This window comes from Dipodomys merriami, unplaced genomic scaffold (genome assembly GCF_024711535.1).
Source record: "Dipodomys merriami isolate MVZ:Mamm:240054 unplaced genomic scaffold, mDipMer1.0.p SCAF_142, whole genome shotgun sequence".
NCBI lineage: Eukaryota > Metazoa > Chordata > Mammalia > Rodentia > Heteromyidae > Dipodomys > Dipodomys merriami.
This window is the reverse complement of record NW_027202738.1, coordinates 134890-161845: the sequence shown is the minus strand read 5'-3', so window position 1 is coordinate 161845 and position 26956 is coordinate 134890. Positions and strand designations below refer to the sequence as shown.

General features: G+C 38.2%; 1 protein-coding gene across 3 annotated transcripts in view; it reads right to left on the bottom strand.

Moving 5' to 3' along the window:
* Med13l (mediator complex subunit 13L) overlaps positions 1-26956 on the bottom strand; it is a 207107-nt gene that overhangs the window by 78281 nt on the left and 101870 nt on the right. For all 3 annotated transcript variants that reach the window (XR_011371693.1, XM_070021419.1, XM_070021420.1), the window contains exon 4: positions 19953-20036. Coding sequence is in view for 2 of the 3 variants with exons in the window: in XM_070021419.1 (XP_069877520.1) it covers positions 19953-20036 (84 nt within the window). In the remaining variant the exon portion in view is untranslated. The remainder of the gene's footprint in view (positions 1-19952; positions 20037-26956) is intronic.

Genomic DNA, 26956 nt, shown 5'->3' with positions numbered 1-26956 from the left:
GAGGGAGGGAGGGAGGGAGGGAGGGAGGGAAACACACCACAGATAAACTTATAATCACTGTCTAAGGAGTCAAATCATGGTCATGGAAGAAGTTGGTTCTTTAGATGGCAAATACTTCCTTTCATTTAGACCAATATTTTAACAATGTTTTCAGGTAGCCCTTGCAATGAATGTCACAAAGTAATGAATTTTACAACTGAGATGGCCTTTAGAAAATGTCATGGCCCCTTTAAAATGAGCTAACTTACCAACTTTAATATGTTTCATTAAATATCTGAAATGACAATGATGAGCTCCATAAGCAGACAACTGCACTAAATAAGCACCACAGATTTTAAAGCCAAGATCTTATGGTCACTTCAGTGAGCTGCTGGCAGCCCAAAGGCAAGTTTGTTAAAGCAAAATCACAATAACAAGGCCATTGACACTCTTAAGGAATAAAACAAAGAATGTAGTCTTCTAGAGTACTGGGTTGGCAAAAGAACAGCCCCTTCCCTTGTAGTACCCCATCTCATCTGGATGTGACAGTGTGTACCTGTCATCCTAGCTATTTGGTAGGCAGAGATAAGAGAATTGGGGTTCAAGATTAGCTTGGGTTACAAAAAAAAAAGTTAAGGAGACTTCATCTCAGAAAACAAGATGGGGAGAGGAGTGTCTTTAACCTTCACTGCAAAGGGAACAGGAAATGTTTCTCTCTCTCTCAACCTTCTTAAACTAAAGTAAATCCTTATGAAATTTATTTTTAAAAGATAGCAAAAAAAAAAAAAAGATGGGCAAGATGGTGTGCATATGTTGAAAAAAAAATAACTCATGCAAGAAAGAACAAATAGTTACTACTTCACTCTCCCTATCTGATACTATATTGATTTCTTACAATATGACCTGAAGGCATAGTTCAAAAAGTATATTAAATATATCACATCATGAATTTTTCTACCAAGCAAGAATACATGCAGAGCATTTAATATTATTTCTGAGCAGATCTGAGCTCTGCTTTATAAACAGTTGGTAAGAATCAATTACAATACAGTGGGATCATCTGCATTCTGGCAACACATCAGGAAACATGTCCCAACAGGCCTAACATTGCTTGGTCAGCGAAGAGGAAAAGTGAAAGGAGTCTTCTACTTTGCTGCTTCTCTGAAAAGGAAATCGCATCAGGCCATTAAGTAGTCAGATACATTATTTTATTGCTTGCAAAGCCCTTGGGTAATAAAGTATGAGTACAAATTGCCACAGGCAGTTTTGGAAGAAAAACAGAACTGTGCAAAACAATGACAGCTGCTCTACTGCGGCCCCGGACAAAGGCAGAAAGAAAACAGTCCATCAGTTGTAGTTTTTCTGCTCAACTAAAGTACTTTCTAGTGTGTAAGAAGCAGCTATACAAGCACATAATTCTGCAGAATATGCTTCTAAATGAGCATGAAGGAGAGAGTAACAGAAGAGCAGACAAGCATGTATTTGTAAAAGCTACTTTAAGTCAGACTCAGTCAAACACACATCTCCATTCTTTTACATAAGTAAGGCTGTGGGCGAAGCTACATGACAACTCTGCCCTGTCTTTGGAAACAGAGTTTTAAGAAAGGTAGTTTCTACTGAGAAGCATATTACTATTTTTCAATAAAATACTAACACAAAGAGGCATTTCCTTAACATGAACTATGATCTAAGAAAACAATTCACTCTCTACGTAAAGAAAAGTTCTTTCTCATATCTTGTACAGGAAAATAGTAAGGATGAGTGATGTACTGGATTTACATCTTTAACCTTTCTTATTACATGTCATATTTTCTGAAGACAAAATGCTTTACCTTAAGTTCCCATAAAGTACTGTTGAAACTTTTCCTCAATACACTTCTATGTTGTTACATTTTTAAACTATGAGAATTCTGTAATATTATGGTTATAAAAATGTTAAAAATTCTTAGAATCTCCTATAGAAACATAATTTTTATCCATACCAAAATATCAAAAGGCCTGTTTCTTAATTTTCAACCTTCAAATTGTTATAGTAAAAATGAAATAAACTCTAAAGCAAACAAAAAAAAAAGCCAACAATAAACCTGAGGCTCTGAGTTAAAGCCCTAGTTTCAACACACACATGCATGTGGACATACACATGTGCACGTGCAAAGACAATAGAGACACCTTTGGAGATTATAAAATGAAAGCTTACTTAGCCCAACAATTCTAACAGTCTGCCATTTTATTTATGCTTTGGGAAAAGAAATTTGATAGTCCTTATGCCTGTTAAGAGTACACCTGGTAACTCAGATGGTGGGAAATCAAAGGGCTCTAAGCAGGATAGAGAAAATTCACATCAATAATTTTGATTAAATATAAGTTTAAAAAAAGGTAAGCACAAAACCCCAATGAGTGTACATTTATTTTTCTAATTTTCTACACATATATCAATATTAAAACAAACCTAAGAAATCAACAATTATAGACCGCTTTCTTCTGAAGAACAGTAAAAATAAATAACTGTTAAAATAAGAATTTACAGATCCTGAAAGTGCATTTAGCTGATAATCACGTATCTGCTGCTAACACTGCCAACCACTCCTGACAATCCTGGCATATTGTTTAAGATTTCCAAACTCATAAGAACTCTAACTCAACATACCCAAGGATGGAGGGCAAGATACTGACAGTGTTGTGGGAAGCAGAACGGCTGAGGTGCTGCCCTATAAACTTGCTCTCTGACCCCTGCTGTCTCTATTTACTGCCCTAGAACTCACAAGAGATATCCTCAGAACAAGAAATTTGAACTCTATCTCACACCGTGAGCTGACTTTCCGTGTGTGCTTTGTAGAATGTCAATGCTTTGGATCTGAACTCTTCTTCATTTCCATTGTAAGGCCTCAATTGTCACTCTCCCAAAATAAGGCCTGCCTACTACTGTGGTGGCCAACCACATACCATATGAGCATCACTCTTTATAGACTTGTGGTGGTACACTCTTAAAGAATTTTTTCCAAGATATGCAAGTCTAATAATGGAAAAAGGAGGTTAAGTGAGAGTCACAATTTGCGGACTCTGAGAAATGACCTGCCACAAGAGCCAAGACACTCAGAACACAGCATTACAATCACGATCTAGTTCCCAGGGATGATAAGGGTGCTGCACAAGAAAGTTCTGTCTCACCCCATCTGAATACCTTCCTCACAACAAGCCACTAACCAGGTGCTATAAAACCAGAAACTTAGGAGCCCATATGGAAGCTAATGCCAACCAAAGGAATCCTGATCGGCCCTATTAAAGCTATAAGTAGAAACCAAGCCTTGCTGGCAGAACCAACCTTCCACTGAGAACAATCCTAGCTTTGTCCCTAGCTAGCAGAGGTAACCTAGCCAACTCCCTTCACTCTTCAAGTCCTTGCCAGTTTTCTCAAATGCATTGGGCTCCTCAGCCCAGCTAGTATGTGAACTGCCTGACAAAGCCCTGCCTGGTTTCACGTACTTGCCCAGGACACCCAGTCTCAACAAGTGCCTACTGGACTCCAGCCAAGGCCAGCTCGGTGAGGTATTAAGAGGCTTCTGGGAAGAAGCACATCAGACAGCAGGCTCTGGGGCCGCATGGCCTTGCTCAGACTATCCGTTGTATAACTTTAGGTAAATTACTTAACTTTTCTCTACCATAAATTTTGCATTCATCAACTCAAGAAAATTATTACCTATTTTGAAAATAGCTTTATTAATAATAATTGAAAATACATACTGCTCAATAAATATGTTATTAGAGAGAAGAAAATAAGAGAATGTTAGAGTGTTGTGTCTTTGTGAGAACAGATACAATAAGGAAAGGCACTGACAATGGCTCAATAATAGAGGGTAGTAAGAGAGCAAAAGAGAGGGCTAAAGTAGGCATAGGTGAAAGGCCACAGTGAGACATCTTTGTACACATAATATACACTAAAGAAAATGGAAGGTGTAATTGGTTCTGTTGGATGGCAAGTACCAGTAGGAAGAGAGATAACAGGGAGGAATGAAAGGGTATAAATATAATCGAAGTACTTTATATCAGGTATAAAATAGAACATGAAACCTACTGAAATTGTTTGAACAAGGGAGGAAGAAGGAGGGTTGAGACAGTGACAGAGGGGTAAACTGACTCACAGGACATTGTATGCACATATGGAAATACCACAATGCAGCCTCCTTGTACCACCAATTTATGGGGGCAAAACCTCAATTATTAGATGTGCCCGTGGAATGAAACCTCTGGAACCATGAACCTAAATTAATCTTTCCTCCTCTGCCCCAAATCACACACACAACAAAAAAAAAATTTATTATTTTATTCATATGCTGAGACTTACTAGAAAGGAATCTCACTTGTTCTTTACTTATTTATTGTGTCATCTTCCCTCCTCCAAAAATTGCCACGCCGACCCCAGTAGAGTCTGCTTAGCATGGGAAACCATCTATCAGACCATGATAGGGGCCTCGAGACCCATCTCTGAGTTTTGGGACTTCACCGAAGTCTACCTCAGAGAATGGGGCTTTACAGAAACCTATCTCCAAGTTTTGGGACTTCACCGAAGTCTACCTCGGAGAATAGGGCTTCTAAGAGGCCTACTCCTGGGAAAAGGCTGGCAAAACCCCTGGAAAAGATGTGTTTCTGCCTATCTTTTCCTCATAAGAGTGCCTATTAATCTTTTACTGTTTCTACTGCTCATTGTACTTACTCATTGTCAACGTTCCCTTATTCAAAGCTCTTTCTTAAGAGTGTTGACGACTCCAATATCTGATGAGTGTCTTAAAAATATGACTAACTCACCAAACCCCTCTTATGGAGGCTAGTAGACAAGTTATAAGTAAATATAAAAGTATTGGGGGTTTCACAAAGTCACTCCAGAAGGAATTGTAAGATTTACAAAAAGTTGTAGGCGCGGCTAGAACAGAAAGAATGTATGGCAATTGCTGAGATAACTACTTAGGAGAAAGAACTTCCTCATTTACTAAGAGACTTGCTAAATCTAAGTCTCCTTGGTGCTTACTATTGAAGAAGGAACAGGAAAGATCTTAATGGGACAGTTAAGGCCTCTATAGAAAAAAGTAGTGGTTAATTGGTGACAATCATCGAAACCCATTGTATTTCTTAAAAATAGAGGTAAAGCTGGAAACAAGTGCCTATGACCAGTTGGTGACCACCCAAGAATGAAGCCCTGCAGCAAGATTATGTAACCTTTTGCCCTTTCTTATGGAGACTTTTGCTATAAAAGTTTGTTATCCTCTGCATTAAATTGCACTCAGCACTCAGCATCCACTCCTAATGTGTGTGAGTTGTCTGTTTGCCATCTCCCCGTCCTATTCCAGGTTCCTCCCCTAGGTATCCTCCGTCGTCCCGACAGAACCCGGTCCGCGGCAGGTGGCGCCCAACGTGGGGCTCAGAGCGGGGCAAGAAGCAGTTTCTTCAGTCAAGGAACCTTGGGAGGTAAGCATCTATCTCTCTCTCTCTCTCTTTTCTTTTCACCTGGAATAGTAGTCAGAAGCTCGTTGGGGTGCTGCAGGCCCCTCAGTTGTGACTGAGAAAGATAACGAGCAAATCATGGGGAGTTCATCTTCTAAGAATAAGGATAGTTTGTCTCTATTTTAAAACATATACTCCACAGTAGCAGTGGGAGAACAAACTAATCCTTGGTTCCCGCAGGAAAAAGGAAACCATTGGAAAAGTGAATGTAAATCTAAGTTCCATAAAGACGGAACTCCTCCTTTGAGAGGAAACAAAAAACGGAAAAAGGGAACCATTGAAAAAGTGAATGTAAATCTAAGTTCCATAAAGACGGAACTCCTCCTTTGAGAGGAAACAAAAAAAAAAAAAATGGAAAAAGGAAACCACTGAAAAAGTGAATGTAAATCTAAGTTCCATAAAGAGGGAACTCCTCCTTTGAGAGGAAACAAAAAACGGACAGAGGGGCAACCAGCCCCTCCCCAAGAGAATAAGAAACAGTTAGATCATTTGATACAATTTTCATATTTCAGGAATGGTGAAAGCCTGCCTGCAGGTGTGGTCTTGGGGCTGGCGGAGAGTCTTGGCGGACGCGCTATAAGACTGCCAGTGGGGCCAGTGGGAGACGTCCCCTGGACCCCTGGGTGGGGCTGTCCTGGAGATCGGGTAGAGGGGGTTCGAGTCCCCCCGATTGGCCGATTCTCTCTGGTTGAAAGCCCTTCTGGACAGACTGTCTGACCAGCAGTCTGACGCGCTTGCTGTCTGTCTTGAGTGTGCGTATATGTCTTCTGTTAACTCTAATTTGAATCTTAGGCACACAGCCCTGGGGCTGGTGGATGAGGGGCTTACTGATCCCCTAGACCCAGAGGAAGAGTGCGCATTTCCCACTTAATTGCCCCTTCCACCCTTTTAGAATTACAGGAGTGCCCGGACCAGATTGCCCACCTCCCCAGAGAAAGCGTGACCAAGTGCACATACATTACCAACCCCCGTATGTGGTGTGTGTGTGTGTGTGTGTAATTTTAACTTCTTTTTCTTTCTTATCTCGGTTTTACTAATTTGGACACTCCTTGTCCCAGAGATGGGGCAAGGACAAAGCAAGCTTACTCCTCTCAACCTCCTGCTCAATCATTTCAAAGAGGTAAAAGAGAGGGGGTATAATTTGAGTATAATTGAAAATCTCAGAAGAATCTAAAAAGAAAAATTCTCTAGAATAAGTAGAAGGGGTTCTAGTCCCCTGGTAAGTGGTGAGATGTCACCCCATTCACTGAGGCCTAATTTTGTCTTTGTGGCCACTTGTTTGTCTTGTTTAGTGTGTGTGTTCGTTTTATGTTTTCTGAGGTAGGGAAGATTTGGGTGAGTGTGACAGGCTCACTCAGCAGACTCTGGATTCAGTTTGCTGAATAAGAACAGCACAGAGATTCAAAAGACTAATTAGTGAATTGCCTTGCTAGATAAGCAAGCTCTGGGAAAATTAAGCCCAACAAAGGTACCTAGTTTAAAAGAAATACTGTCTTAAATTTTTGTTTAAAACCTTTAGAAAGTGTACGTACAACTGATTTTGATTTTTGCGCGCTTTAAGATCTGTGTGTTTTGTGTGTGTTTGTGAACGTGTTCAAAGATAAAAAATTGTCAGCATGCTGTAACAATTGGGTGAGTTTTAATTTAAAAATTCAAAAGGTTATGAGGTTTGGACATTACCAAAAATTTTAAAAATCTTCACATTGTTTTAAATGGCTTTTTAAAAGGTTCTTTAACTTGCAAATTAGAAAATCTGGTATTTAAAAAACTAATATTTTAAAATGCATAAGACTGTTTATACTGTAATCAAGTTATCTGGCTTAACAAAAATGCATTGGCTGTTTGGGGTCTAATTCCCTTGGCTAAAATTTGGGGATAAATATTAGAAATTTAAATGTAAAGGTTAGTTTAACACTGTCAAAGATGTTACCTGTTCTGTCTATCTAAAACTGTATTTCATTTGAGAACCAAGAGAAGAGACAGGGAAAAACTTAGAAACCAACAGAAGACCTATCTTTAGAGGTGAAGGGTGAACAAGCAGAAGTGCAGTTCAGCTGGTCATGCAGTGGGACAGGCCCTGGGAGGAGTCCACCCATGGTGAGGCAAGCTGGCACAAACACAGTTCATCTAACCCTAAAGAGTCAGATAGAGTGTGTGGCCATTCCATAGGAGGGGCCAAGTGGCCCATCGTTGTTCTGTCTCTTTTCCCTGCAGATAGACACTGAAAACATGATGGTTAAAATGAGTGGTGTGATGATCTGATTAGTACTGGAGAAACTTTCCCTTGGATGTGTTAACATTAAAATTAGGAAGGCCTTAAAAAGAGGGCAAAAAGTTATTTGTATAATGTGGCTTACTTTCAATTATGTTCTACAATTAGGATGTTTTTAAAAGTTATAAAGATGTTAAATCTAGCTTTGTGGTATAGTAAAGGTGACTGTAATTCTTGCATTAAGGAAAATTGTCATTTGAGTTTAAAAATCTTAATGTGTGTCTGTTTTAAAACAAGCAGCCAAGAGGCAATGAGTGACACTTGGCCTCAAGATTTCAAGGGATCTTTTCAAAATGCAAATGAAAACTAAAGTATAAAATATTAAAGGTGATTAATAAGAGGTTTAAAAAAATAGGGAATGGATTTTTGGATATAAAGTTTAAATGTAAAATCATTCTTGACATTGGCCTCAATGTGCAAAAAAAAAAAAAAAAAAAAAAAAAAAAAATAGGATTATCAAAATGATTGCTATTCTAGTTTGCTCTTACAGGTTTTTTAAGTTTCCAGCAAGCCCAAAGCAAAGCACAGAGGATTCTTACAGTTTGTCAGATGTAACTTTGACTCTTAATAAGTGTCAGGTAAGTGCATGCTTAAAAGCTACTTCTATGTTGACCACCTTGTTGCTTTTAATTGGAGTAAAATGGCCTTTTATAAGACTCAGTGGTCTGCAAACTGGTTCAAAGCCAGCCCGGACAAAAAAACGTCCCTGAGAGGCTGTCACCTCTATTCAGCCAGCAGAGTACTAGCCCTGGACTGAAGAGTCAGGGGACAGTACTCAAGCCCCAAGCTGGAGACTCAAAGTGGCAGAGTGCTAGCCTTAAGCTGTAGAGCTGAGGGACAGTGCTCAGGCCCCAAGTTCAAGTCCAGCGACCAGCTAAAGGAAAATGCCAATGAGGCATTTATCCAGTGTAGCGAAGACACTCCTGGGACGAAAGCAATGGAGGAGCATCCAGAGGCAGTAAGCCACTGCTTGGATGGCAGAAATGTCAGATCCTAGAGTCATTTGTGCGTGGCCCTTCAAAACTGATCAGAGCCGGGAGGTCATAGGAAGATAGTTTGGAAGCATGCCTAATGTTCATGACTACCTTGTAAGGGACAGGAACTTGCCAGTCCTCTGTGATAGTAAAAAGCTAATGTTATAAAATGTGGGAGATAGCTTAAATCTTAACCCCTTTATGTGCCAAAAGCTCTAATTGGCAGTAATATTGAGCTGACACCAGTAACATGAAATTCATCTTCTCAGGAAAAAGTTTGTAAACCTGAGAGTGTGTTTCTATTGATATCTGTCTAAAGGCCTACAAAGGTAACTCAGGCATTGTGTTAGGGTCACTAGAGATCACATTCCTAAGTCATCTAAAAAGATGCTTTTTACAAACCAGAGTGCTAAACAAGCTACACTGCTATAGCTGGAAAAAATGTCTGTGCAGTTGTCAAAAGTTAAATATTGTTCTTAATGACATCTAACCCTGATAGCCTCTTTGTAAAATAGGCTAAGGTTATAGGTTCTTGGCTAGGTAAGATCAACGCCCCTAAAGTCAGCTTGAAGAAGTTACAGAAGATTGACCTTCGCCCTTCTACCCCCATTTTAAGATCAAGGGTCCAGAGTCAGTTTTGGAAAAATGAGGCAAAATAGGTAAAATAATTTTTTAAAGGCATAAAGAATAGTGTTAACAGCTGTAGGTGTGCAAGTGTGGAGACTGCATTTGTCAGAGATGGTTACAAGACTAAGCCTTCTGTGTCTATTTATAAAAAAAAAAAAAAAAAATCTGGTTAGTAAAAAAAAAAAAAAAAAGTTATTTTGGTAAATTGTCCTGGGCTATTGTCTAAATGTTCTTAGAAACCAACGGAGTCACGGCCTGCCAAGCCTATGTATTACTTGCATCCTTAACCAGTCTGTGTAGGAATTTGCAGCCCAGCACGAGAGACCCTGTTGCTGCTACTGCTACTGCTGAACACCTTAATGGGTAAAGTTCAACGACGGCCTGACAGTCAACCAGAGATACTCCTGCTTGATTCCATCACCTGAATCTGCTTCCTGGTTGAAAGCTGCTAAATCTAAGATCTTGTGGGACATTCTTTTGGGTGATATCCAAAAACCCTCTCTATTCCCACAGTGGATATTGGGGACAAGGATATCACTGGCTTGCTTGTCTTAGGCACTTCAGTGCATAGTGACTGGAAATCCACTCTAGGGTCACAGCCTAGTTTGACTCTGATATGGTAATAACCTGAGTGTGTTATCAATAGAGGTAATACTCTTAGCCTTAAAATCTAGCAAGCTTCTGCATCATGGTGGTGCCTTAAAGCTGTTCTAAGATAAAGGTTCCGCAAGCCAAAGGAAAATTGGGCAGTTTTAAACTACAGCCACAAAGATGGACAAGAGATTGTAAAGAAAGAGGGTGGTAAAGAAAGCCTTGGGAAAGGAATTGTAAAAAAAGAAGGAAGTAAAGAAAGCCTTGGAAAGAGAATTGGGGAAATTTGAAAAGTAAGGATTGTCTTTAAGACAAACCTCAGAAAGTTTAAGTATGTCGCAAATGGTATGAGTATGTCTTAAAATTGGAGCTTACAAGGACAGCTGGTATAAAATTGATACACGGAGTCAGGACTGGTGAAAAAAAAAAAAAAAAAAAAAAAAAAAAAAAAAAAGGGGCAAATGCCACGCCGACCCCAGTAGAGTCTGCTTAGCATGGGAAACCATCTATCAGACCATGATAGGGGCCTCGAGACCCATCTCTGAGTTTTGGGACTTCACCGAAGTCTACCTCAGAGAATGGGGCTTTACAGAAACCTATCTCCAAGTTTTGGGACTTCACCGAAGTCTACCTCGGAGAATAGGGCTTCTAAGAGGCCTACTCCTGGGAAAAGGCTGGCAAAACCCCTGGAAAAGATGTGTTTCTGCCTATCTTTTCCTCATAAGAGTGCCTATTAATCTTTTACTGTTTCTACTGCTCATTGTACTTACTCATTGTCAACGTTCCCTTATTCAAAGCTCTTTCTTAAGAGTGTTGACGACTCCAATATCTGATGAGTGTCTTAAAAATATGACTAACTCACCAGAGTTAAGTGCTACCCTGAAACCCCTCTTATGGAGGCTAGTAGACAAGTTATAAGTAAATATAAAAGTATTGGGGGTTTCACAAAGTCACTCCAGAAGGAATTGTAAGATTTACAAAAAGTTGTAGGCGCGGCTAGAACAGAAAGAATGTATGGCAATTGCTGAGATAACTACTTAGGAGAAAGAACTTCCTCATTTACTAAGAGACTTGCTAAATCTAAGTCTCCTTGGTGCTTACTATTGAAGAAGGAACAGGAAAGATCTTAATGGGACAGTTAAGGCCTCTATAGAAAAAAGTAGTGGTTAATTGGTGACAATCATCGAAACCCATTGTATTTCTTAAAAATAGAGGTAAAGCTGGAAACAAGTGCCTATGACCAGTTGGTGACCACCCAAGAATGAAGCCCTGCAGCAAGATTATGTAACCTTTTGCCCTTTCTTATGGAGACTTTTGCTATAAAAGTTTGTTATCCTCTGCATTAAATTGCACTCAGCACTCAGCATCCACTCCTAATGTGTGTGAGTTGTCTGTTTGCCATCTCCCCGTCCTATTCCAGGTTCCTCCCCTAGGTATCCTCCGTCGTCCCGACAGAACCCGGTCCGCGGCAAAAAATCATCACAAACTAGAGAGTAATTCATCCTCCAGCACATTACTGACACCCTACACAACGTATCAGTCACCAGTCTAACATTTGTAAGGGAAAAGGAGACTCCTTGGCCACAAAAACACAATTTCAAGAACCTATCACCTCCCACAGCTCCCAGCTCACATACTGCAATAGATTTAAGCATCAGAGACCACTTTGTCCCTTATCTTCTTTTACGGGTAAAGAAAGGGAAGAAAGCAGATTTGCCTTATAAACTAAATTATTCCATAGTAATATAAGCATGAGGTACATTTTGAATTCTTGATTACCTATACTTTAGGTAGTAATCAAAAAGAATTGAGTTATCAAAATACAAATTCATAAACGGGTATCTGTGGCTTACACCTGTAATCCTAGCTACTCAGAAGGCTGAGATCTGAGGATCGTGGTTCAAAGCCAGCTAGGGCGGGAAACTCCATGGGACTATTATCTCCAATAAATCACTCAGAAAACCAGAAGTGGCACTGTGGCTCAAGTGGTAGAGCGCACCCAGGCTAAGAGTTCAAGCCCCACAACCGACCAAAAAATAAATACAAATTCATATGTTAGGGACACCACCCAGGCTAAGAGTTCAAGCTCCACAACCGACCAAAAAAAAAAAAAAATACAAATTCATATGTTAGCAAATATTTTTGCTTAGCTACTGAAAACCAGGTTTCCCAGTTCCTGATTAATTATAAATAATACACCTATGGAAGAGACATTTTTCTGGTTTTTCTGCAATACCACTTATCAAAAGTGATATTACAGCTGGGCGCTGGTGGCTCATGCCTGTAATCCTAGCTACTCAGAGGATCAAAGTTCAAAGCCAGCCAGGCAAAAAAAGTCCATGAGACTCATCTCCAACTAACCACCAGAAAACAGGAAGTGGAGCTGTGGTTCAAAGTGGCAGAGTCTTAAACAAAAGTGTTCAGGGACAGCACTCAGAGTTCAGGAACTACAACCAACCACCACCACCCCCCCCCAAAAAAAAACTGGTATTACTAGGTGAAAATAACATGGATCTCCTAGCTCTCTTTCTGCAATGCTGTTTCCCTTCTCAGAAACCTGTGATTTACTGACATTGACACAGCAACAGTGGACTAGTATGGCCAATGCTTGATTTTACAATCTTGTTTTTATTTCCTTAACAGATGCAAATTTGTATCTTGAGTTTCTTTTAAGTATTAGGCAGATGAAAACATTCCTTGTCAATTAATCAATTCCTTGACAATTAAAACTTTATTTCATACATATTAACTGTTTCTAACAACCAACAACACTAACACAAAAATGTCTAATAATGCATTTATTTTTAATACCATCTATTTTATTTTTAATGCATGCTTGTACATATTTAGCAGTGCTAGGAATTCAACCCAGTGCTTTATTCATGCTCTGCTCAGGAATTATGCCCACAGCACCTGTATCTAATGTGTTTATGATAATTACCTGTTGCTTTTATTTTAGCATTGCGGTCTTTCAAGCACTTTATATTTATTTTTGCAATGTGTTTTTATTTCTAAGTAAGAATTAATTATACATAGTTATGAGGTATACTGTGCCATTTCAATAGGGATGCTGATTTTTAAAAGAAAATACCGAGGTGTAACTTTATTAATATAGAGTTGTATAATAAGTTTACTATTTTGTTTAATACTCAGCTTTATTTTTTAAATGAAGTAATATATGTTCATTGCATAAAACGAAAATACAAGGGTTCAGAGAAGACAATCACTAATAATTCAATGTCATCTTTTCAATGTAGATTAAGACCTTTAATAGCTAGATGAGTTTCAATTCTGAAAACAGATGAAATTTTATGAACCAAAATAATAATTATAAAAGTGCTTCAAAAGCCAAGCAGGGTTATACTTGCCTATAATCCTAACACTTAGGAGGTGGCTGATGCAGAAATATTTTGAGTTTGAGGTTAATCTGAACTTAAAAGAGTACACACATGGAATTGTAATACACAGGTGGCTGCAATCTGGGGGGAGGGAGGGGGGGTCCAAGGCCAGCTCAGGTAAAATGTGAGTGATACCCTATATGTCAATCAATATGCCAGGCCTAGTGGAACACACAAGAGGTCACAGTGCTAAACGTATTTGATAAATTAAGAGTCATATGTTTAGTATATGTGTTGTCAAAGCAAGTATAGAGTCATATGCTTAGAAATCAGTAACTAATGAACATCCAGTAATTAGAATTCATTCCCTCCCATAGTATAGACAAGGCCAGATCATCCCACTTGTTATCGCCTAAATCTAACATGCTTTAGCTTGATTACAGATAACCAAATAAGTCATAACGAAAAGATAACTTTTGTTTTTCTAAACAGAGCACCCTGCTATTAAAATGGACTTTCAGACAGAGTCAATACTGTCTATTCAAAAAGCATGTGCATTTCAAGTAAATTAACATAAAGTATTCCCCAAAGGCCAACATCAAAATCCAAGCTCAGTATCAGCCAATAGAAGGCAAAGAAAATAGCACAAAGTCAAGTAATTACCTTTCTGCCCTCCTTCTACCCCATTTAACTGGCAAACACTGAGAGAGTTATAAAAATTTTTCTGGGTTTCTATTATCAAGTCTCAAAGCTGATTTGATATTATTTTATTTTACTCTAATTTACAGGACATATAGACTATTTCTACATCTTTTAATATTCTAAACTAGTAACAATACTTAATGTTTAAAACGATCCTCTTAAATATCACTTATCATTTTGAATCTGTAAATCTAATTAGTGAGCTGAAATCAGTCAGAAATACAATCAGTAGTTCCTTACATCTCAGGCAATTTAACTTAATAAAGTTTACAACTTCCACGTTTTATTTGATTTAATGTGAATTAAGCAAGCATTTGTTATGTGCTAAGATGGTTTATAAGCAAGTTTCCTGATTTGCTATTTGAAGAACCAGCAGTCTTGTCACTGCAGATATTCTTGCTAGGGACCCTTGGTGCCCTGTTTTCAACTCTATTACATGAACAGTGAAGAAAGAAGAATGCTTGAGATGAATTTTTAAAGCCATGGCATGCCTATAAATGTCCCATCTGTACAAGCAAGGCTGCACAGCTGACTGGCAAACTGCATCCTAGTTTATGTCAAGGTGATGGCTAGATCCACACCTAGTCTGGGCCAGCCAACATCATCCCACTCAAACTAGACCACCACAAGCACTACCACAACAATCTTCTTTTCTGTTCCACACTGCATTTCCAGCCATACTATCCTAGGACCAGAGAGAAACAGGCTTATAATTTACCTCACTGTATAGTATACACAACCGGAATCATGATCTGATCTCAAAAGTTTGAGATTACATTGTGTGTGTGTGTGTGTGTGTGTGTGTGTGTGTGTGTGTGTGTGTGTGTGTGCATGCATGCACACATACAAGTCAATGCTGGGGCTTGAACTCCTCAAGGCGCGGGTGCTGTCCCCTAGTTTTTTGCTCAAAACTGGGACTCTACCCCTTGAGCAACAGCTCTACTCCTAGCTTTTTGGTTGGTAACTGGAGAAAAGAATCTCACAGACTTCCCTTGCTCAGGCTAGCTTCAAACTGCAATCCTCAGATCTCAGTCTCCTGAGCAGCTAGCATTAGAGATGTTTATTCTCAATCCTGGCTCCACCGCATAACTTCCTACATTTATAAAATTTTCCTTGAATTGGAATAAGCAATCTAGGAAAGCTGGAGCTAGAGTGCACCAAATAACGCAGCAAGCAAGACTACTCTCTGCTGGGAAATGCAGTCAAAATTAGCTATTGAGCACAATTGTTTCTTGAGCCGAAAGATAAACAGCTAGGTTTTCAGCATCCCCTTGACAGCACCAAACTAAAATTATGGACATTTACTGTGAGAAAGGTCCTTAAAACTGATTAGGTCCAACCCTCTTATTTTCTTGATCACATATGGTCAAGAATAAAATTATTACAATCCAAATATTCAAGAACCAGCTGCATGCTTGTATTAGCTCATACATTTTATAAAGAGATTCTTTTTTAATATACATATGAAACATGCTTTCAAAGTAAGCTGAAGGCAATAAGAAAAAACAGAAATCTACATTCTGATACCACTAAGTGGAATTAAATACTGTGGGAGCTCTTACATAAAGCAACTGTCTTACATCACAGGTCCTTCCAACTCCAGTAACAAGAAAATTAGGGGTCATTTCTTTAAAAAATAAAATAGTAGTTAGCGGCTGGGAAGATGGCCCAGTGGTAGAGTGCTTGCCCTGCATGCATGAGATCCTGGGTTCAATTCCTCAGCACCACATAAGCAGAAAAAGCCGGAAGTGGTGCCTGTGGCTCAAGTGGTAAAGAGCTAGCCTTGAGCTGAAGATCTGAGGGACAGGGCCCACTCCCAGAATTCAGGCCCCACCACCAACAAAAACAAAAACAAAAACAAAAACAAAATAGCAGTAAGCACAATTAACATTCATAACAAAGGGGGAAATAATATTGAATAGTTTAAAATAAATAGCTTGGTGAGTAGGAATTTGTATTAAATTGGGGAGTATTTGATTTTGCTTAATTTTGTGGTAGATTTTAAGTAAAATCGTATAAATCCAGTATCTGACTCCAAAAACTGTGCAAGACCATTCATACTTTCGGTGAGTGGGATAGAAAACAAAAAGGGACTTTACTTTCTCTCTTTACTGCCTTCTAAACTGCCCACCTTTCCAGTGTATTACCTTTGTACGTTTTTTAAGCACCAAGTTAAACGTTTTTTCCAGCAACTTAAATTAAGGAAGGCAATGTTCTACAGCAGAGAAAACACAACTAATTAGAAAGAGAGAAAAGATCTGTAGCCAGGCTCATCTACCTGTATGGCCTGAGAAAGCCCAACACTCTAGCTTTCTTAGGAAAGTCAGAGACTGTTCCCACTCACTACCTGGGCATTCAGGGTTTATATCAAATGAGCTCCATTTACCCAGTGATCTTTCATCATTCAGTACATCCATCAAACACGAAAGAACAAGAAGAACTAAACAAATGTAAAAGAACCCATTTAATTACTAAATTAATTCCCACCTTATAAAAACATATACTTAACCAAAAACTCAGAGTTCTGAAAATGTTGCATGTTATGAAGAAAAATGGAAGAATAAAAAGACAAAATAGGTAAAGGCCCAAAACCTACTACTGAAAAAGCAAATAAATGCCTGTTTTATCAGAACACTTTGCAAAACGGTCACATAATTTTTAAACCTTATATATCATACAAAGTATACCTCAGCTAAGGTTAGGCTATTGTTTCATTTCTTTCTCTCTCTAAACAATAATTCCAACACTTATCTCTATAATGGCAGACATGTCTGGATACAACAGTTTTCTTTCCAGCTTAACATTCATCCTATAACAGAAAAAAATAAAGTGCACTACTGCACTTGCTTCCCAGTTTTGTGTGACTAATAATAGGGTCATATAGTTACCAAAGCAGCTTTTTCATAATTTATTAGTAATACACATTTCTCTATTTATAGTTTTCTCCCCAATTCATCCTGCAAATAAAACATATTATTAAATATTAAATCTTAGAAGTCTTTTTTACCATTTAAAATATGCCCAATTTTCAAGTTTTAAAAGGATGTTCTTTTTCTTATGCCTCGTGTATAATGGATAATGTTTGGCTAAGTGTTACAAATAAATTCTTTCTACAAAAGAAATCATATTTTCCTTTATTATTAAGATACAGTCACTGAAATATTTAAGCAAAGTTTTAGGAAACAGCCTCACCTCTTCATACCACTGATCTGTTCCTCTTACTAAAAGATTCAAATTTGACTGCACCAAAAATTGCTAGCTTAACAGCTCCTAGGGAAGACAGACCACGTGGTCACCACAAGGGAGCCCATGACAGAGCCGAACTGGCTCAGTCCTTGGGGCAAGTACACAGCAGCCACTGCCTATTAATTGAGAGAATGTGCTTAGATGGGAGCCTCTTTCTTCCTCCTACTTATGCATTTAAATACCCCGCTTAGAGCAGCGCCATACACGCAGGGGTCATAAAAGATGGTGAGGAATCTCCTTCAAAGCCTTTAGGCTGCTGTCCAGGCAGTCTTCTCTTTTGGTGCCGGGTCTGTACCGTTTTTCTATTGTTCACAGCAAGACTACCCAGAGCCCACAGAGGCCCAGATTGAAAAGATGAACATCACTGTTTTTGTTTCTTAACTACTTCACTCTTCACATTAAGCCTTTACACTCTACCCTTTTGTTGTCCTTTCCATTTGGGGTAGCGGGGAGGTGGGGGGAGGAGAAAAAGAATTGATTTACTTGCTAAGATTAAGGCAGGAGCCTAGGTATTAGATTGTTCCAAACTCCCTTACAAACACTGTGACCTTGGACATGTTACTTGTTCTCTGGCTCTCAATCTCCCTACTGAGAATTAGGGATCTGTCCCAACTACCACCCCTAATGAATCTCACAGGACCGCCGCTGAGTATTGAGGCTCAAATCACTGTGAGTGGTTTGCCAAGGCCCTCCTCTCTCCTTTTAAATACATTCCTCCTCTACACTCTAGTATAACATAGTTCTCTAAGATTCTATTTCCTAAGCTATAAAACCAAAGAAAATAATACAAAGCTGCAGATATGTAGTAAAGACTGGCATCTCAGCAAATGCTGGTTCTAATTTACAATTTCCACAGTGACACTATATTACAGAACATCTCTTAACGTTTTATCCTACCTTTGCAATCTGTCTTTCAGTATATATCCAAATCTGTGCTGCCAGCTCTAGGAAATAAACTTCCTTTCTGCTGGTGCCTTCTCTTGAAGTGGAAGGGAGATGCCAACTGATTAACCTCCTACAGAGAAGCTAGAGACCACCAGAGATCACCACAAAAATACATCTTAACACTAGTCAGAGTGTAGGTTATGCTCAATTGCCTAAGAGTTGAATATGCTCTAGAATAAAAAGGTTAACAAGAACTCTGTAGATAGTCAATGCTAAAATTCCTTGAGAGAATACAAAAGGCACTGACTGAAAACAAGCCATATTGATAAAATCTACAGAACCAAGGAGGCAAGAGTATCTGGGAAAAGTTGTACATGAATCACAATGACATTGCTGAAAATTCTGAAAGGGACCCTCAAAGAAAAGATAGGTTTCTCTAAAGATTTTTCCCAACCCATGCAGGCTTTTAAAAGACTTCAACTTCCTAGACCACACTAAGCAAGGCTCTGGAATTTTTTAACTCTTAAACTGTAACAAAATATTATAATTTTCCAGTCATTACTAGAATAATATCAGTCTATAGCCTCAGTTAATTTCATAGCTAATCTAAGCTTCCATCTTACAGAACTTGCCCGATGTAGACAAAGCAGATTTAGATATTATATATGTTTCATATAAGGGTAGGGCATGCATACATGCACTCTGAGTTCCTAAAATACTGTTTTTACTGCATTTTCCTCAAACTACAATCCTCCTGATCTCTGCTTCCAAGGTGGCTGGTATTATTTAAATATGTGCCTATGATTGGTCCTGGAATATATTACATATTTTTAATTAACATTCTGAATTAAGTTTCATTCAACTGATGAAAAGGTTCAGATATCAAACTCTGATCTATAATATTTTCCCACTTCTGCTCCTCACATGAAAACAATTTCTGGAACCTGATGATATCTTTCAAAGGAAAGACTTCTCTATAACAGCAGCACCCATCAGGAAGGCATATTCAGTATTAAGGGCTGAACTTAAACCCACCCATACCACAAATGATGGCTAAGAGATTAGGACTGCTTAAAGAAGTAATTCACTGTCTGGGTTTTACACTAGTCAGAGACTGTGTTAACCAAAAGAGGAGCTAATAGGGGGAAAGGAAGATAGGGGAGGGGATGGGTCATCAATCCATACTAAATAATGTTCAACATTTTAGTGAACTTGTGCACACACAAACGCCAATCCTAGGGCTTTAACTTGGAGTCTGGACACTGTTCCTTGACTTTTTTGCTCAGGGCTGGTACTCTATCACTTGAATCACAGCTCCACTTGTAGCTTTTTGGAAGTTAATTGGAAAAAGAGTCTCACAAAAGTTCTTGTTTGGACTGGCTTCAAAACACGATTCTCAGATCTCAGCCTGGCCAGGAAAGTCCAAGATACTCTTATCTCCAACTAACCAGAAAAAAATCAAGAAGTAGAGGTATGGCTCAAGTGGCAGAAAACCAGCCTTGATCAACAAAGCCTGATGCCCTGAATTCAAATCCTAGTACTGTGAGGGAGGGAGAGAAGTAGGGAGGGAGGGAGGGAGAGAGGAAATTATATATAATGGTCCAGTTCCAAACAATGTAATAATAAGTGGTTGAAATATGCATATAAAGACAATCAACTTTGTAGTCCTGTTTTTAATAGCCAACAAAACAATCCAGTATTTGATACACTATGAACCAGGATCTATTTTAGTATAAAACCATTAACATAACTAAGAAATAAATACCCTGATCTCACCCCAACTTGTCCCAAAGAGAGTTGTGATCACATAAAGGAAACCAAGAGAACTGTAAAATACCTTACCTCTTGTTGACTGGCTTTTCATCCTTCTCATAGGGTCGAACAAACCACTTCCCAATCCTAACGAAGTTCTTATCCATTAGGCACCTACAATAAATATATCAAGAATTACTTTTATAGGTTCAGTAATAAATTAGCAAGTCACTGAATAATCTCAGATGAGATACACCAACCAAGAGACAGATATCACCAAATAAACTGTCAAAAATTTACAAAACTTTTACATTATATTTACTTCAAAGAAGTATCACCTTTGCATATCACCTTTACAATTAAAAAAAATTATGCTCATGGGGAAAAAACTATCAGAATAAACCAGTTAGTTCCATAATTCCTTGCATTTTGGAATTACTTCAAATCACATTTCTGCATTATTTCCCTTCTTATGTCATTAAAAATGTTAGAAACATGATGTCAGAAACATACTATTTCCTCAGGAATATTCTTCCAAGCCACTAAGATCTATCTTGCAAAGTTTTAATGTTGTTTTCTTGGCCTTAAAAATGTTTCTCTATTTGTTTGGCTTGGCTTATGATCCTTAGCATAGATCTCAGTAACAAAAACACAACAGAGTCATCTACTTGGGCATTTCCTTTAGAGGGTATGGGAAAGCAAATCAGTTTGCCTCTGCAAGATGAGGACTCCTGATTGTTATCTTCAGTCGTAAGTACTTGCTTTCCTCCTAGCCAAGCCATACCTCACTTCCATTTCCATGCCATGTGTGTGATTGGCTTTCACTGTCAAATCACAGGGTATCTTTAGAAGACGTGTTAAATAGTAATTGAACTCAACTCTTACAACACAAATAGTGCTCAACAATTTAGCTAAAGTGACAAAAACACCGTTAAAACCAAGTTCACTCATGTGCAGGCAAATGACTATTACAACCTAAATGCCATCTGGCCAATTGTGAGATGTCACTGATTATAAAGAATATCTGTAATTTAAAAATAAAATAAAATTTGTGAAGGAAGTGTGCATTTTGAAGTTCATGAAATACAGTAATCTCTTAACACCACTCAATGAAATGACACATATTTTGTTAAGAAAAGCTGTCAAAATGCTGCATATAATTCTAGACAAGGTTCTTCCTCCCAGGAAAAGAGCTATCTAGCAATTCTTTACTCAATATTCAGGCAATTCTGCTCATGGCTTCTGTCTCTGTAATTTCCACACCATCAACAAGAATGGAAATAGCTCACAGACTCTGGACCAACTCATTACAGGTTAAACAGGTTAGTCAATGGCAGCAGTTTCTTCTGGCCACCATGTAACTCACTTTGGGCAGAGTCAATTTAGGACATTGTTATCTCAAAATGTCACTGGCTTCATCTGGTTTTATTCTGAAAGAAACAATCTTTCTTGTTCAAAAGGGTAAAAATTATTTTCAAGTAATTCAACCTAATTTCCTAAATTGAAATTTATACAAGCATGCTTCCTAAAGACTAGATGGTGCCATTAAATTTAGGATAAGAATTACGGAACACCCACCCAAGAAGCAATTACAAAGCAAAACTGAAAAAATATTTCCATCGCTAGCCAAAAGACTTAATTATTTTTAGCTAGCCTACATACCAGTAGTTAATCCCAATCAAGACCAAGTTTTTAGATACTAAGCTCAAAGTCCTCGATTCCCAACTGATTTTCCCCCATAAGCCAAATAGAGAGATATGGTGAAGGGTAGAGAAAGGATATTTACTCCATGACAGCTATGGGAAAATAGCATTAGAGTACATCTTTAACCATCTTCAGAGGCAGACATTGGGGGCAGAGGTGAAAATGATCCACGTAATTAAAACAGCCCCAGGTTACAGGCATGGCTTCAGGTTATGGGTCAAGTAAAAGCTCAGTCTCTGTCCTTGGAGGAATTGCTTTATCACTGGAACAAAACAGAACTAGGTGCTCTCCTGAGTTTTAGGCAGTTTTCTCTAACATGCTAGGAAAGGGCTGCCTATCAGGCAGTTTGCTGTTACACAGAATGCTGATCAGTGGATCTTTCTTAGAGCTCAAGATCGAGTTGATCAGATCCAAGGGCACAGATACAAAGTTGGGGGACTTTAGTTAAGTCACAAGGCCCAGCAAAAGCATCTTTTAAATTGCCTCTTCTTACAACTCCAGAGTTTGGTATCAGGTTCTTTACTCCAGTAACACTGTCCATAAAGCACCAACACATCATGTCCAGGCACAGTGTATCACTTCTTGTAATGAGGTAAGGGATGGGTTTGATAGCCAAATTTTGTAGCTGAGGCACTGAGAAAATGTCACAGAGCTGCCATCAAGATCATGTATCTAATCTGATCATAAAGGAGGGGCATACAACTATTTCTACTTCTTCATTTCTTAAATCAATGGGATGCATCTCATAAATGAATTACTGTGAAAGCATTTGGATTCCTGGGCAGGGAACACTGTGGGGTCTTAATACTCACTGGTCCTTTGATGATAAACTCGACAAAATCACTATGTCTTAACTGTGAAAGCTAGAATTTTCTAAATACCTTATTGTTTTCCTAACTGCAATTACAGTTTTCTCCACATTTTTATTTACTCTCCAAATAAAATACTAACTCTAAACACTAACTCTTGGCAAACCAAGAAGCTTTGAGGCAAGCTAGGCACCAGTGTTTATGCCTGTAATCCTACCATTCAAGAAGCTGAGATCTGAGGATCAGGGTTCGAAGCCAGCTCAGGCAGGAAAGCCTGTGAGACTCTCATCTCCAGTTCTGCCCACAGATAAAAGTCTCCCTGAGTAACCACGGACATTATAGAGCACTGAAGATTCCAAAGACTCGGTCTGCAATGGCTTCAAGTTTAGAGGACAAAAAAACTGCTTTCCATCCAAATAAGCAAATGTATTTTATTCTAAAACCTTAGGACAATTAAAATTAAATTATACTAGCATATATAATGACAACTTGATAGTATTACAACAACTAGACATTTTAAGTAGGTCTACAAAAACTAAAAAGCAAGGTTTTCATTAGTCCATTTACAATGCTGGATTTGTTAAGTGCACACATTTTCTGGCTTTTACAAAATGCACAACTAAAGCTTTATTTCATTATGATATTATATAATAAAGATTTAGTATATCATGAAAACTTCTATCAACTATAATAAGAGAAATAAGCATTATGTGTGTATAATCCAAAAATGCCAAATGAAAAAACTCCTGAAAAATGTTTTCTATAATCTACTCATAAAGTACTTTTCTATTATTGATAAGTATAATACAAATAAACTTAGAACAGAGTGACCTTTGAGAAAAATCACTATTAACACAGAACAAAATTTCACTAAATTAAAAAGACTGGTTAAAAACAATCTGAACTGGGCTGGGAAGGTGGCTCAGTGGTAGAGTGCTTGCCTTGCATGCCTGAGGCCCTGGGTTCGATTCCTCAGCACCACATAAGCAAAAAGAAAAAAGCTGGAAGTGGCGCTGTGGCTCAAGTGGTAGAGCGCTAGCCTTGAGCTGAAGAGCTGAGGGACAGCGCCCAGGCCCAGAGTTCAGGCCCCATGACCGGACCCAAAAAAACAAAAACAAAACAAAACCAATCTGAACTACTGCATTTTAGAAAGTGAGGAGAGAAGGATATATAAAATAAGGAAGGGAAGAAGGTAGACAGTCAAGCCAAATTGCCAGTAACAAGTAAATTAATAGTATTTCATCATCAAGGGTATTTTATGGCTCAATGTTTAAAATAAAAAGAAAAAGGAAAACAGATAGCTGAGCAACTGGTGGCTCAGCTTTGAACAAAAAGGCCAAGCAAGAGTGAGTCCAAGGCCTAGTGGGTGGATGGATGGATGGAAAAAAACATGCATAAACCTATCTTTGCTTTTACTTCAGAAACATTTGTGTTTCAGTCACATCATAAGGAGCTGTTTGGAGAACAGGTTATAAGCAAAGGGAAATACTCAATTTCTGTATTACTGATATATTCTTTCCCCAAGTATATGCCGTCTCTTCCCATCATGACACCAAGCTCGGTCATTTGATTTTGATTTCTTCCACTGACAATTTCTACTTGGTTTTCAATTTGTGGTGAATGTTTTGGCCAAAAAAAAAAAAAATGTGGCAGAAATGGCATGCAATACTTCTGAACGAAGTAACAGTGAAGTCTGTGTGAAACAGAGGACCCTTTAGCAGGGGACCTGAGAGGAGGACATAAAGCAGTACTGTGGTCAATGGTTCATAGTGGTGTGAGCTGGGAGGATCTTTCAGCTCTTCTGTTAATGCAGTATACTTAGGCTATCCTGACTGATGACACAGGCAAACAGCAATAATCAAAGACACATTCACACAATCTTAAAGCAGACCAATGGCAACCAAAATGGAAATGGGGCTTAACAGAAGGCTGACACAAAGGCAGAAAGTTCAACATTATATGATAGTAACTACAAACTGGGGGAACCCACTCAGGTTTGACACTGCACAGGCTACCACATGGAAGCAGGGTTAGATGAGTTATACAGGATCCCTTCCCTGCCCAGATAGGACTACGATGAAGAAAACTGATTCCTGCTCAGTGTAAAAAAAGACTTTCTACTGTTAACTATTCTCTGAAGACAGAAAAGCTCTTCTGGAAATCTGTGTTCACATACCAAAAATGTCCAAAGAACTTACAACTACATAAAAAGGATATTAGGAAATGGGATTCTAGAATTTGCTATGTGGCTTTTAGTTCTTTTTCCATCACTAAAAATAGTATCATTTTACTAAATTTCTTTTAGCAAACAATTAATCATCCATTGAGTTCTTATAATGAGAAAAGTACTGTGCTAGTCAAACAACCCTTTCTAAGTAGAATGAACGGTATCAGCAAGCCCAAGTGACTGACTGGGCCATGTCACACAATTAAGTGGCAACGCCACAACCTAAAGTATTTCCTGTCAATGAAGGCAAAGAAGAAATAGACTAGTAGGTGTGTGTGCCCCTGGAAAAATATGTGAAATCATAGCCCAGTATGTTAACATGTGCTACCTAATACCTTTATGGAAAAATTCATGGCAGTAATTTTTTTGTGTTTTAATGGACGGATGACTCTGACTAGATGTATATAATAACTAGAGTGTAGGGCAACTATTGAAGAGTTACAAGAGAAATGAGAAGATGAAAGTATGTGCTAAGTGTTAAGTTACCTGATAATTTAAACAATTCTACACAGCATCCACACAGTAATACCTCAACACCAATAAAGTAACATGAAATGAAATGGTCTTCTTCACTGTGAAAATTACAGTGCTTGTTAATTTCTATGATGAAATTATTTGTAATAAATTGCTTCAGTGGCATCATTCTGTATGCCCTAGTAAATGTAGCCTTTTATAAAGATTAATTTATAAATAAGAGCTTCCCAAAGTGGTAAGTGAATTCCCTTTTAATTAAACATATTATTGCTTAAAAAATAGATATGCCTTACAGAAGCTTCTGTCATATGCACACTAAAGAAAACATTGGTTCAAGAAGTGCACAGACCCTCTAAGGAATACAATCCCTGTGATCTATTTAGATAACCTTAATTCCTATTTTCACCCCAGAAACTCACACTGTCAGTCTACTTCAAATGAGTAGAAAAAAAATTCTAAGAGAAAATTATCAAGAAAAGGATAACAAAATGTATCTCAAGAAGTTTGTGTTGTAAACAAATAAAAGTTAAAGCAAGTGATGTGAATCACAGCTAGTGGGCATCAGCCTTTCCAATTTCTGTTGACAGTAAGTAAAGAGCCCCAACCACCACCGTTTAAAATGTGTTTATGCCTCACAAGAAAGGTGATTGTAATTCATAAAACTTAGAGTGTGACACAGACATTTTTCAACAGAACAAAGGAATTAGCATAGTTTTTCACAAGAATCTCATGCTCTCACCAAGGGCCAGTGGCTCACATCTAGCTACTCAGAAGGTTGACATCTAAAGAAAGTCCATGAGATTCTTATCTCCAATTAACCAACCAAAAAATCCACAAGTGGAGCTGTGGTTCAAGTAATAGAATGCTATCTTTGATTAAAAAAAGCTCAGGGACAGCTCCCAGACCCTAAGTTCAAACCCCAGAAGTGGCACTTTAGAAAAGAAAAAAAAGAAAAAATCACCTCAAGGTATCCACATAAAATATAGTAAAGGGAGCTTGATTATTATTTTCTCAGCAAAAAAAAAAAAACTATTTCAATTGTCTCAAAATTCATTCATATAAAAAGATTCTGTTCTGCCTCATTTTCCAGTAGGAGAGAGAATTGCCAAACACTGACTAATTAAGAGTAGTCAGTTCTTAAAATAGCTGTACATCTACTCCAAATCTCAGGATATGGAACTGAAGTTCAGAATAAGAAACAGAGATATTTAAGGGGTAGGGTCTTTTGAGATGATGAAAACTTACCAACCATAAGCCGTATTCTATAGTGACAGAGTCCATAGTTTGGGATGTCCTTTTACCTAAACATACCATCTACAGACTCTACTAAAAAGCTTTTCCATGAATGTTTTTAACTAACCCATTCTTTTCTATCTTAACAACTCCAACATCCTGGAACAAACTGTTGTATTATAAAGTAAGGAGGTACTCAAATAAAGATGAGGCTTATCAAAGGGACACCAACAAAGGGTCTCCCTAAGCCACACCTAAAAGAACATTAAGTAACAAAATAAATGATGAGAGCAATGACAATGGAATAAAACAGGAATTCACAAACTTATGAGCTTAAAAGAGAATGAAAATCTATCCTTACAAGGTGAACTCATAAAAACAGAAGGAATGGTGGCATGTAAAAACTAACATTACACAAAAAAGTTAAGATCTAAGGATGGCAGCTTGAAGCCACTCTGAACAGGAAAGTCCATGAGACTCTTATCTCCAATTAACTGCCAAAAAACTGGATGTAAACATGTGGGCCTTAAGCAAAATAACTCAGGGACAGCACGTAGGCCCAGAGTTCAAGCCCCAGGATTGGCACCAAAAATATGTAACACTGGACTGGAGATGTGACTGGAGTGAGAGAGCACCAACCATGAGTG